Source organism: Manis javanica, chromosome 5 (genome assembly GCF_040802235.1).
Source record: "Manis javanica isolate MJ-LG chromosome 5, MJ_LKY, whole genome shotgun sequence".
NCBI lineage: Eukaryota > Metazoa > Chordata > Mammalia > Pholidota > Manidae > Manis > Manis javanica.
Genome location: NC_133160.1, coordinates 173,432,427 through 173,445,927, shown reverse-complemented (window position 1 = coordinate 173,445,927; position 13,501 = coordinate 173,432,427). Strand labels below are relative to the sequence as shown.

The window sequence follows — 13,501 nt, the reverse complement described above, 5'->3', positions numbered from 1 at the left end:
AAGAGCCCCGTCGGTCTGCAGGGTGGACGCGTGGGCCTGGTTACCTCAGCTGGGCCACCCAGTTCCCTCTGGGCTGCTGGGGCATGGCTCCTGGGCACAGTGCAAGGCCGGCTCGCTGATGCCCTCAAAAGCAAGACTGGCCCAGTCCCCAGTGCACAGTGAATATGTGGGAGATTTTCTTCCAGTCAATGAAATCAGAACGGTCCCCTGCAGCGTTTTGCATGAGCAGCCCCTTGCCCTGGGGGAACGCTGCGTAGGGCTGAAGCCCTCCGGTGGCCCATCCCCAGGGGCAGCTAGCTCGGGGTGTGGTGAGGCTGGCTGCAGCAGGGACTTACATTCACATTTTTAAATGCGGAAACAGACTCATGGGAAGAGAGTTTGCCCAAGCAGTGGGGCATGACCATCAGGGGCAGAGGGAACAGGCCCCGGCCTTCCACACCAGGAGGCACCCCTGCCGGGGCCCCGGGGGAGCCCCATGGCCTCCCTGAGAATCTCACTGTTTTTGGAATAGGATGTAAGATGCAGAGGCTGGGTCAGGCCCACAAGGTCTCCCCCAGGAGGGACGGAAAGGTGCCCCGTGTGCGGGGGTGTATCCCACAGTCTCTCTGTGATGCTGAAGGGGAAGGGCCCTGAGTGTGGATGGCCTCCTACCCTTCCTATAGGTGAGCGTGTGTTTACGGACAGCGAGGCATACCCACATCTGGGCAGTGCCCTTCTGAGCATCCTGATGTGTGTGCACAGGGAGTGTTGTCAACGACAGGCCTTGGGGACAGTAGGTGCCCATGGGTGCCAGGGTCCTGGCCACCCTCTTCTCCATGTGTCCTCATGCCCATCATGTTGAGAGATATGACTGTTGAATGAATACATGAATTCATCATGAAATACCTTATTCTCTGCCTTGTTTCTGGACCCCCATTTCTGTTCTGAACCCTTGATTCCTGATTGGCTGTACCTGTTCCCACACCCAAGGCCCACCAGGTACAAGCTGTGTGACCCCGGGGCCACATGTGAGCTCCTCAGCCTGTTGACTGTTGGGTGGCGGCAGTTGGTGCCGAAGCAGAGCTGCTGGATGCCGGCCGAGGGGACGAGGCTCAGGGCGCCATAGGGGCTCCAGGAATGTCTTGTCGGTGGTGATGCTCTTGTAGGTCCAGCTGCAGGCAGACGGGGACAGCTGACCTCGTGGGTGGATGCTGTTTAGGGTGAGTTTGGAGGAAGTCTTGGCTGACTAGTCCATCAAAATAGCTTTTTGGAAACATGCAGCGTGGATTGTTAAGATATTTGGCATTCAATATGGACGCCTGAGGACCCTAAAATTATCAGCTCTGATTTTTCACCTTGGTGATGTACATTTAGGGGAGCCGGCAGCTGCTGCATTTCTGGTGTTTGGCAGGCAGACGTCACCAGGAAGTTGGGTAGGGATGAAAGTGAACCATCAGAGCCATGGATCGGCTGTAAGAGGCCCTGTTCTGCCATGTCAGCGTCAGGAGAATCAGCCCCATGCCCCCACTTCCTCATCTGTAAAACAGGAGCAATAGTAGAGGCCTCTGCCCATCATGCTGGATGAGGCTGAGCTGGCATCATAACATGCTGGGTGGGCACAGGGTAGGCGCCTGGCACCCCCGCTATGAGCCTGCCCACCCAAAGGCCTGGGGGCGGGGAGGAGATGGGACACGGGGCGCCGTGGACCATGGTGTACTGACGGGCGCTCTCGATACTTGCCTCCTCCTGGGTGTTCCTGGTCACCAGGAGGCCTCCTGTGGGCCGTGGGCTCAGGCTGCCTCGTGGTGGGAGGAGACCCTTGGCAACAGTGGGCCACAGAAGCCCCAACCCACATTCCAGATTTTCCTCGCACCCAGATCGAAGCACCCAGAGCTGTGGGAACACACCAGCCCCTGCGAGAAGAGCTCCCGGGATGCATCCTTTCCAAAGCTGGTAGCTGAGGACCCCAGAAAGGCATGTCATCATCTTTAGTTCTTTGAAGCAGCTTGTAAGAGAAGTTTCCTCTGAGCACAAACTTGGCCTGGAAGTTAAGAGCCGTGATCCGAAGCCACATTGCTTGGGGTCACTCTTTGCCCAGCTCACTGCTTCCTGGACGTGCGACCTTGGCACGGGGTTTAAGCTCTCTGCTGTCCTTCCTCACCTGTACAGTAGGGGTGACAGTCCTGGGGCAGGCGGGTCCTCACTCCCTTGGGCTGGTGGTGTTCACACACGCTGCCCTGGGTTCCACAGGCTGTGGAGGGTGTACGCGGAGTGGGTATGCAGCCCGGCGGAGGCTGTCTGGCGTCAGCGAATGCCACTCGCCACCGGGCTGCTGCTCACCCCTTTGTCCTCACCCCCAGGGGAGGCTTGGTGTCATTGCCTCACTGTCGATCAGGAAACAGGCACATGGGCTTGAAGGTGCTGACCCTGAAGGAGAGGGGGCCTTCCCACTGCCAATCACAGTGTCAGGGTATTGGTGGGAGCTCCCGCAGGGTGAGTCCCCATGGGCAGCTCTTGTCTCAGCCTTGGGCCAGGATGACCCTGGGGCCTTAGGAGCCCAAACCCTCACTCAGCAGTGGTGCCAGCAGAGCTGGGACTGGAGAGCACAGGGGAGGGGGAGTAGGGAGAGAGACTGAACCCAGGGGAGGGGCTGGGAGACTTCCTGGAAGTGGTGTCAATGGAGTGAGATCTGGATGTTGAATAGGACTTGCCCAAGGAATCAGGGGTGGGGATAGGGAAGGGGGTCTCAAGGTGAGGAAGAGCTTGGGACAAGGCCGGACGGCCGGAGCTGAGAGTGAGTTTGGGAGCAGGCGTGAGGCATGGATCTTCCCCGGTGGGGCCTGGGAGGGAGGCCACCCCACCTGGCAGTTGTCCGCAGCAGCAGAGCTGGTGGCAGCAGGCACTGCTAGGAGGTGGGCCAGCCGCACGTGGGATGAGCACCCGCCCCTTGGGGCCTGTGAGCAGAGCCTGGGACCAGGTGCCGCGGAGGGTGTCGGGCTGAGGGTCCTCCCTGGATGGGGCTGCGGGTCATCCTTGGATGGGGCTGAGGGTCCTCCCCAGATGGGGCTGAGGGTCCTCCCCGGACGGGGTTGTGGGTCCCCCCCACACGGGGCTGCGGATCCTCCTTGGATGGGGCTGAGGGTCCTCTTTGGATGGGGCTGAGCGTCCTCCCCGGACGGGGCTGTGGGTCCCCCCCAGACGGGGCTGCGGATCCTCCTTGGACAGGGCTGAGGGTCCTCCCCGGACGGGGCTGTGGGTCTCCCCCAGATGGGGCTGTGGATCCTCCTTGGACGGGGCTGCGGGTCCTCCCTGGACAGGGCTGTGGGTCCTCCCTGGACAGGGCTGAGGGTCCTCCCCGGACAGGGCTGAGGGTCCTCCCTGGACAGGGCTGTGGGTCCTCCCCAGACGGGGCTGAGGGTCCTCCCCGGATGGGGCTGCGGGTCCTCCTTGGATGGGGCTGCAAATCCTCCCTGGACAGGGCTGAGGGTCCTCCCTGGACAGGGCTGCGGATCCTCCTGGGATGGGGCTGAGGGTCCTCCCCGGACGGGGCTGTGAGTCCCCCCCAGATGGGGCTGCGGGTCCTCCTTGGACAGGACTGAGGGTCCTCCCTGGATGGGGCTGTGGGTCGGGCAGCGTTTGAGGCCCTGACGCCATCACGCTCTGGCTCCTGGGACGCTCTGGGAACAGTGAGGCTGTGAACTATGAGTGCACAGGGTGAAGGCACCCTTATCTCCTGCATGTCCAGGCCACCGCCCTTCCTGCCATCCTCTGTCTCCAGAGGGTCCCGCCCTACAGGGCCGCCCAAGAGCCTCGTGGGAAAAGTCACTTTGCTCTCAGCAGGGCGGGAGCCACTGTGCCTCCACTGTTGAGGCCTCGATTTTTTTTTTTTTTGATCGTTGCTGCTTCTAAAATGCACACTGACCTGTCTCAGCGGACACCCCCTCCTCTTAGCTGCTTTAATCCCCGGGGAAGAGACATGAGCCAGGCTGCATTTCTAGCAGCAACGCCCTGAGGACCGAGAGCAGAGGGAGTCCTGTCGGGATGACAGAGCCAGACGTGGGGAGCGGCCGGCGTGGTGACCCCGAATTAACCAGCTGACGCTCCCACGGGAACCAGGGGGTGCTCCCCGTTTACCCCCCGGTTCCCATGGCAACGGGAGTGTCAGGAGCAGCCAGGGGACCGGCGGTCAGTGAGATGAAAGGCGATGTGCATGAAGATGCAGCGGCCGGGGAAGTACCGGGCGAAGCTCCTGCTCCTCGGGCAGGCGGGTCCTCACTCCCTTGGGCTGGTGGTGTTCACACACGAGTTTAGAAGAACTACTTCTAGGTGCTCTTAATTGCATCGACTTTCATTTTTATGAACAGTTGACTTCTCTGGATGGACATGACATAAAAACGGCTGCGTTGAGTACAGCCCACTGAAAGAGTCTGGGTTGAGGGGCGTGGGGTGCAGTTTAACCACAGCAAAGCTGTGTGTGCCGCCGATGGTTTAGGGGCCCCTCCAGCCCATCCAGCTGTTCCCACCCACCTCCCCACCCAGAGTCGTCGGTCCTGCCATCCGCGCTGCTCTGAGGAGCGTAGTGGCCCATCCTTTCGGGGCCTGCTCTCGCCTGGGGTGAGGCCCCGCCCATGTTTCTGACTGGGGTTCACGCGGCTCCCCGGGGCTCTAGTGCAGACAAAGCCTTGCCGAGTGATCTGTGCTCACCCTGGGACCACCGCCTCAGCTGTCCCTCTGACCCCCAGGTTGAGACTGTCCAGGGCTGCGTTTGAATTATGTCCACCCAGCCCTGGTGCTGGTGCCTGCAGCTCTGGTGCAAGGAGGCCGGAGCGCCCCTGGGGTGTGGACTGAGAAGGGCCCCAGCAGGGATATTTGAGAGACCCCTAAATGCCTGGCAGGCGGGGTATCGTTCTGTCACTCTCCGAGAACCTTGAAACCCACTGATTTCTGCCTTTGTCTTTCTGTTGCTGCTGCAGGTGATCTTGATCCTGACGAAGTATTACCATGCAGACATGGGGAAGGTTCTGGAAAGTTCTCTGTGGCGGTAAGTCAGCCCGAGGGTGGGCCTTTCTCCTCATGCACCTCTGGCAGCTTCTGGGATGAGGGCTGAGCTGCAGACGCCCGACTGCAGCGGCCTCTGTGCACGGGCGGCCCGGGACTGTCCTTCGGCCAGGAAATGCGTACAGAAGTTGGAAGAGAATCAAGGGTTTCATCAGTGGGCACAGACAGCACTGAGGATGGACGGCCGCTTAGAAAGTTCACCGGCTCTCTGTGCTTTTCTGTCTGGCTTTTTTCCCCTTGCTTGTTTGCCCCCCGGGGGAAGAGGGCTTGCATTGTGAATTCAGGTCAGCGCACAATTTCCCTTCCCCATGCTCCGAACTCCAGGCGCAGCTCTCGAGCCCACCGAATGTGCCCATCAGCCTCATTGTTTGGGTGTTTTCCTTTCTTTCTGGTACAGCCGAAGAGCTTGGTAAATACATGGCGGGGGTGTCTCTTTATATGGGAAATGTGCATTCAGTCCAAGAACAGCAGGCAGCCCTTTTGATGTTTTAAATGAAGTGGAAGAGAAGGAGGTTTTGAGAAATAATTTTGGTTATTATCATCTTGAGCATTCACATCTGCTCACCCAGGAAGGTGGAAGCAAGGGCCCGGGTGTTCTGGGCTGCGGTTCCCAAGCTTTTCTGAGGGAAGGACTCTGTCTCCTCCGCGCACAGCTCGCCACTCCCGCGTTCTCTGGGGCTGAACCATTTTGGATTCCACAGTGTATTTCTCAAGTAATAATTACTTTTTCTATTTGAAATCCATGGAAAACACCTAAACCTGCTGGCCAGGCCCCCCGATTTGTGGGAGGCCTCGTTGAGTTGGTTTCTGGCTGTTGGCTCCACCTTCTGTGCAGGGGCTCTGCTGACTGACTGCTCCGTCGGTTCTTGGGGAGGGATTCCGGAATCTCTGGGAAGGTGGGCGTCTGCACCTCAAGCGATGTCCCCTCTTTGTGAAGGAAGGGTGTGCTTGGGGCCCAGCGGGCCGGGTCACCCACCACGCTCTGGCCGAGGCTGGTGTTCTGCCTAGAGTTTTCTTACCCCCTCCAACAAAACGCCTTCCCGAGCCAGTCCTCCTGGCCTGGGTCTGCCCCCGCCCGGCTCCCTAGCCGCTCCCCCGGTTCTGCCGCCAGCCTCAGGGAAAGGAGTCAGAGGTGGATTGCGTTCCCACAAAGAGGATGAACAGATGTTTTCCTGCCGTGCCCCCTGCCCTAGCGCCTTATGTGTTGGGAGATTTCCATCTTGTGCCTGGAAGCAACGTGCCCACCAGGGAGAGGCAGGCACAGTATTTTCAAAAATGCCACTCCCACGTTGGAGAAGGCAGTTCGCTGGGTTGAGTGCTTGGGACCCAGCCGCCCCATGGGCATTGAGTCCCAGTGAAATCTCCTTGGAGGGTCTCCATAGGGCTTGTGTTCCAGGACTGGTTTTGGGTGAGGCTCTTTGGGATGCGCCAGTCCATGGAGGCCCCTTGCCAGGTGGATGGTCCAACAATGGGTCCCCTTGGCTACAGGATGGAAAGGGGCACTTGACTCTGCTGTCTGTCCTTATGCAGAATTCCTTAATTCCCTCATTTGCCCCGACTCCTGGGTGTCAGTCCAGTACCATGGGGCCAGAGCTCTTCCTTCACCAGCGCCTGGTCTGCATGGACGCTGGTGTCCTCTGCTCCTGTAGCATCCCACTGTGGTGGAGACAGCGGAGGAAACGGGGGTCTCTTCAATGTTGCTCGAACAGCCAACGATCCCTCCCAGTGTCACCTGGGCTTGTACAGATGGAGTTTCTGGGTGTAGTTACAACTTGCTGCATGTCTCTGAGGAGCCAGGGGTGGCATTCCGTTGGCCGGACCCCTGCCCAGGGGACCAGGACTCCTTTATGTTTATGGGCTCCAGACTCAGGTTTTGAGGAGCAGGCCGAGAAGCCGAGAGGCCAGACCACCTGTCCCAGAGCTGCTCCCAGGGGTGTCTCCTCCTGGAGGCCTCCGTCTCCGTCTCTGTCCAGTGGGGCTAAGCTATCCCTGAGCAGGAGACCGGGAGGCCTGGATGAGGTAGCGCATGAGCTGTCTCTGGAACAGTGCGCAGTCTAAATTTAGTTTTTCTCCAGAGCAAATCAATAGGCTTTAATTTTCCATGTCCCTTTCTCATCACCGTCTCCATACACAGACATTTCCTCTCCTTTATTAAAAATACATGCAAACCATTAGTAATTTCAAGAAAGTTCGCCCACATCCCTGTCATTCGGCACGATTACTTTCTTTGTTTATATTATCTTCTTTACGATGACATATTTATACAGTTAGGCATGGACTAAAGTTTTGCATCTTCCTCCATTCGTGCATGTCTGTGTCCAGGTTTTCTGTGTTGTACCACATGGCATCACTTTTTTTGTGGCCATGTGCCAGCCCTTGAGTTGATTCAGTCTAATACTTAGCCATGCTGCTGCCATAAAAAATTTAGGCATGTAGTTTTCCTTTCCATTTTGTTCCCTGGGTTGAATCTTAGGGAGTCACACCACTGAGCCAGAGCGTGTGAGCAGTTTGATGGCTGGCGTGCCGCAGCGCCAAGGATTTTCAGGAGAAATGCAAGCCGCCTCCTGGGGCAGTGCCCTGCAGCCACCCAACTGGTCTTACAGCTTCCCTACAGCTTGCTAGCCTGAAGCCCAGTTGGACGGCAGCACTGTTTTACTCTGCACCCCTTAGATGCCTATCGAGGGCAGTTTCTGTGTTTAATTCCTAGGCACATTTTCTCTGGCGGGCATTACCCACTCTATGTGGGGGATTTGCGTATCATTGGAAGTGGCGAGGTTGCTGCTGTCCTTTGGTCAGGATGCCGCTCCACCCTTCGCCGGCCATTGAAGGCACATGTGGATGGGGGTTGGCAGTGCCCACGCCTGGAGAGCAGTATTCTGTGGGGCTCTAAGAGGCACACCTATTGAACATGTGCTGAGCCTCCTAAGGGTTCTCCTGTGTGCTCGTAATAAATACATTTTTAATGAAATGTATGGTATTTACCTTCTGGAATGGCTCTCCGAAGTCCAGCTGAATGCTGCACTTCACGGCTACGTGCCAGCAGTGCCTCCCCCTGGCTGCTTGGATGATGCCATGGTCTGTGCCCATCTCTGGGGTGGGGCAGTGTTCTCCGCTCAGTCTCCAGGCCCCTTCGATCAGGGCACAAGCCCGTGGGGAAGGAGGGAGCCCTTCTGCTGGGAAAGTCTGGTTGGCATCAGGGACTGGAATGCCCAGAGCTGGTCCTGCACCTGCACGTCCCCTCCTAGAGGTGAGGTGAAAGAGGTGCAACCTCACTGTGACCTGCCCACATGTCCAGTCTGCAGGAGAATCCTGGGGCTGCTGGGACAAATGACTGGAAAGGGGGAGCTTAAAGCGATAGGAATGTGAGCTCTCATGGTCCCAGAGGCCAGGAGTCCAAAATCAAGGTGTGGGCATGGCACGCTCCCTCTGGGGACAGCAGGGCAGGGTCCCTCCGGCCTCCTCCAGCCCTGGAGGCTGGGCATTCCAGCCTCTGTCTTGTCTTCCTGTGGCCTTCCTCTGTGTCTCTCATGAGGATGCTTGCCACTGGATTTAGGGCCCTGGGTAATCTGGGGTGGTCTCATCTGAGATCTCTACTCAATTCCATCTACAAAGACTGCTCTTCCAAACCCGGCCACACCCACAGCCTTGGGGGTCAGGGCGTGGACAGGTCTGTTCAGCTCCACTGTTGAGCTCACTGCTCAGCGCATCACCGCATTGCTGTGATGCCCGCCTGATCCAATCCCCTGGCCGGCTCCTGTCCCCATCCCCGGCTCTCCATGCCCTCAGCAGGGCTCCCTTCTACCTCTTGTCCTTCCCGGGACCCAGCAGCTCCCCAGCTCACCCCGTGCTGCCCTCGCTACCCCCCCGCCACACCAAGTCCCCGGGGACTTGAGACGCACTTGTGCCCACAGTCTTGTCCTGCTCACTGGTCGTTGGTAGCTTCCAAAGGCAGGGGCACCTGTGCGTCCCCATCCAAACCCAGGTTGAGGGGGACTAGGTGGGCAGAGCTGCAGGCCGCAGTGGCGAGTAGAGGAGAGCGTGGTGCTCGCAGGGCACCGAAGGAGCTCATATGCGATCTGTGTCTCCTCGGTGGTGACGGGTTCCGACAGAGCTGCGTCTGCAATACGGACATGAAGAACAGAATGAACGCTGCTCCCACAACCCCGCAGGGGAAGGGCGTTGGGATCTTCCCAGGGTTCGGGCTCACTGCCGGGCACTGGAGCTTCAGGGACACAGATGGGGTGGCCGACAGGACCTGGGGGGTTTTCAGGATGCCGGGCTTTCAGTTTGAAAACTGGGACCGCTTCTTGGCAAACTGGGATGAATGGATCCCCCTGAAACAGAGTGTAAGCTCCACCCCTCTGGCTGGCCCGGCCTGAGCCTCTCTTCCAGGAGCGGGTTTCTCAACGTCTCCATCCTTGCTTGGCCCCCTGCAAGGAGCCTTGTGAGATACCGTCTCCCTGGCTCCTTCTCTGCCCACGACTGTGCCTCTGTGTAAGTCTGTCTGTGGCACGTGCTTTATACACGGAAAGAGTGAGACTCACAGCCCTCAAGAGCCAGCGTTTGCCCCCTGGAGGGAGATGTCGTCTCCAGTTGTAAATCCGTATCCCAAAGAAGAGCTTTGCGGAATCACGTGGGGCATTGTTGGAATTCAGATTCTGATTCCCGGGTCTGGGGCAGCACCTGGGACTCTGCGTTCGAACAAGTCCCAGGCAGCGCTGATGCTCTGGTGCACTGAGCACGCTTCGAGTGGCAGGGTCCAGGGATTCTGGGGCCCCCTGGGAGGCTGAGCCATGCCTGCGCATGCGTCCCCTTGCAGACGTCCACACCAGCCTGGTGTGGGTCACCGCAAGGCATCGCTTCCAGAGCCCCCAGATGGTGCTGCCATGCAACCTGGGCTGGCATCCTGGGAGGCCCACAGCTGGACCCCCGGTGGCCAAGGGGGCTTGGCTGCCTCAGATGCTCTTGAAAGGGAAACACAAGCCACGGAGGGCTGAGCAAGATGCTGAGAGTTGATAGTGGGCCCTCGGCAGGAGGTACATAAGAGTCACTCGGGAAGCTCTTAAAAACTGCTGCTGCTCGAGCCCTGGCTTGGAAGATGCAGACAGCCTGGGGCTTCCCCAGAGGTCCCCCGGTGAGCACAGCCTCAGGGAGGGTGGACTGAGAACTACACAGACACTCCAGTCTCCTGGTCTGCATTCTAACAGGCCCCCACAGGCGGCTCATACTGCCGGCCCAGGGACCACACTTTGAGTAGCCAAGGATTTGTCTGGTTAGGACTGAGGCATCCCAACCTACAGTGGCTTCCCAGGGCACTTGGATAACCTCCAAGCATATGCCCTGCAAGGACCCTGCACCCCTGCTCCTTCCTGCACCCCCATCCCAGCTCCCCTCATCCTCCCCTCACTCCTCGGGTTCCAGCCACACCAGTCTGTGGATGGGACTTGGCCTTGCATGGCATGGTCAATGCAGAGGGCTGGGCCAGCACTCTGCACTGACCCTCAGGTACTGGCCCCCTGTGGACATTCTGGTCTCAGCATAAATCTCTTCCTCAAAGAGGCCCCCACCACTCCGTGTAAAGGGGTCCCCGGGCATTCTTTATCACATCTCTGCTTGAGTGTGGGAGTCCTTATGTATTATTTGTCTCCCCTATCACCGGAGCATAGGCTGGTAGAGGATGGAGACCTATGGGGTCCACCTTGGTGCTCAGTGGATGCCCGTAGCGTGGTCTAGCCCAAGAGCTGGTACTGGGCACTGGATGGATGATGGATGGGGGGATGGATGGGGTTGTATAGATAGGCAGATGGACACATGATGGGTGATTGATGGGTGGATGGCCGCGTGGTTCCTGGGAAACACTGCTGTGACCTAGAAGACCCTTTATATCTATGGCCATCCAAGAGTTGGCGGGGGAGCCAGGAGTCCGGCGGATTCCAACAGAGCAAGGGGGGCCTGGGGGCACTCTGAGCCGGGGAGAAGCCTGGCTTCAGCCCACTTCTCCGTGCCTGGTCTCCCCCTGCAGTCAGTGGCCTCACGCTGAGTGTGGCTGTTGGGCAAATCAGATACAGAATGGCTGCCTCAGTCCCTTCGCCCGGTTCACACTGTGCTGGCACCACGTGTGAACCAGGACAGTGTGAAAGCCTTGCCAGCCCACGCGTGACCTTGGCCCGACCTTCAACAGGGGCAACCTTGGGCAGACGGGGGTGGGGGTGGGGTCTGCGGTGTCCCCTCACAGTGACTAGGTGGGATCCCATCCATTTGTTGAGGGGTGGGGAGGGGGAGCTCTCTTCCTTCCACCTCACTTTAATCATGAAATCTCCAACATATACAGGGGGCATGGGGTGTGATGTCACAGGAACCTAGGTGCCCATGTGTCAGGCACAGTTAAATGCTCACCCAATAACCCCAGCATTTCCTTCCTTCCCTGTCATCCCTAGTAGTTACTTGGGGGCCATATGATCAGTTCAGCCAATGGATATGAGCAGGAATAATGTGTGTTAAACTGCTGACATTTAGAGCAGAGCCCAGTCTAGTCCAGTATGGTTCCCCAGCTGTAATATGTGGTCATTTGTTTTCTGTCTGGGATCTCATGCCTCAAAGAAATGCAGTTAAAAATGCTGACCAAACCCTGACTCCCCTCCTACCCCCGCCCCCCTGCCCTGCCATCCTCACCCGAAGTAGCCACTGTCCTGAGGTCGGTGTGTGTCAACCCCAAAGGTGCTGTATGTGTCAAGTACCCATGGTTGTGTCCATCCACGATCAATGTATCTTACTGTTTAGTGAGGTTTAAAAATGGATATAAATGGCATCATGCTGTCTTTTGAAATTCGATTTATGCTCCCAACTTGGTTTTGGTAATTTACCCATGTAGCACACGTAAGCTGGCTGATTTATGCTCCCTGCTCCGGGAGCCCAGGGGCTTTTATCCCCCCGGATCCTGTCACTCCCATCAGGGCTGCAGGGAGCACCGCACTGTGCCTGTAGCTTCTCCTCTCCCCTTATCGCCAAGCCACCTGTGTGGTGGTGCGTCCTCCACGTCTCTGGGATCATCAGACTTGACGTGTCTGTGTTCGAGTGGACGTGAGAGAGCCGCTCAAGGTTGTTTTCTTTTGCATTTTTTCGTGATTCCTCGTGGGATCGAACATCCTGTTTGTTATTGACTATCTGGGCCTCTCCTCTGGGGTTTGCCTGTTGGAGTCTTGCTCCCATCTCTGTCTGTTGGGCGGCTGAACCTCATCTCAAACCCTGCCTCCCCGCTGTGAATAGCTCAGGCCACTCCAGGACCCGCGCTTCTAAAACGCAGGGCCTCCCAGTGCGCCTCAAGCTCCTCACTGTGTGCCCTTCATTCTTTCCCAGCCCTGTTTGAGAATATTTCTTCCTAAGAGTGTTTTCCTGTGCTATTTTTTTGATGTCTCAACGTGTGGTTCTTATAAGAGTATTTCTGTTGGACAATGTATTATTCAGCTATTGTGACAGTAATGCCGTGTAACCAGTCACCCCAAACTCGGTGGCACCCCCAAGCCCTTGTTCTCACAGGCCTGGGCCGAGTGGTTCGGCTGCCTTGGACTGTCTGTGGCTGGGCGGCTCCCCGTCAGGCTGCAGGTCGGTGGGAGTGGGCCTGCCCTGCCCCCTCTGCGCTTGTTCTGGGGTGCAGGCTGACTCGGCAGAGGCCACCCTGATGCCTTCCTCTCACGCACAGCACGGCAGCTCAAGAGCCAAGCACAGCCGCACAAGCACAGCTAAGGCTTCCGCTCACACCGCATTTGCTAGAGTCCTGTGCACCCAAGCAAGTCCCGCGGTCCAACCCAACGCCGACGAGGGAGGGGAGGAGAGGAGAGTGCGGCGAACGTTTGCTGAATGACTCTCGAAAGCATCACCAGTGGCCACAGGTGTTTCCAGAAAAGACATGTTTGTGGGCATATGGGTTTGGTGAATATGCTTAGGTTGAAGAAAACCTAGTTTTTTTTTTTGTAGTTGGACTTACTGGAGTTGCTCACACACTAATGAGCTTTTCTCTGTCTCATCTGATTCCATAATCTTAGTTTTTATTTTATTTTATATAAATGTTTCATTTTAGATTTTGTTTTATTTATAAATTTTAGTATTTAAATATTGTTTTTGTTCTGCTGAGTGTTTCCTGGGATTGGTTTTCCATGGAGTAAACTTTGGGATCCGCAGTTTTACAGATTTTGTGCACCAGTAGAGCTGGCATCGGAGATTTCCAGATCCCTTCTGTCTGCCTATAATGTTACTGTGTGGTTTTGCCATCCTACTAAAAATCAGATTTCGTTCTAGTCCCTGTGTCTCCCTCCATTCCCATTTTTTAATATATAGAATTTTAGTGTTAGGTGTTGGGAATTTGAGCAGTCAAGCCATAGTCATGCAAAGTCCTGGGGGCCTTCACTAAAGCATCCAGGTCTCTCTCAGTGGAGGGGGGTGACAGCCCAGGGTGGGGACATGGAGG

The 13,501-nt window shown here is 57.2% G+C and overlaps 1 protein-coding gene across 2 annotated transcripts in view; it reads left to right on the top strand.

Moving 5' to 3' along the window:
• Positions 1 to 13,501, top strand: part of SORCS2 (sortilin related VPS10 domain containing receptor 2) — a 438,806-nt gene that overhangs the window by 163,830 nt on the left and 261,475 nt on the right. For both annotated transcript variants that reach the window (XM_036992835.2, XM_036992840.2), the window contains exon 2: positions 4,953 to 5,020. In XM_036992835.2, the coding sequence (XP_036848730.2) occupies positions 4,953 to 5,020 (68 nt within the window). The remainder of the gene's footprint in view (positions 1 to 4,952; positions 5,021 to 13,501) is intronic.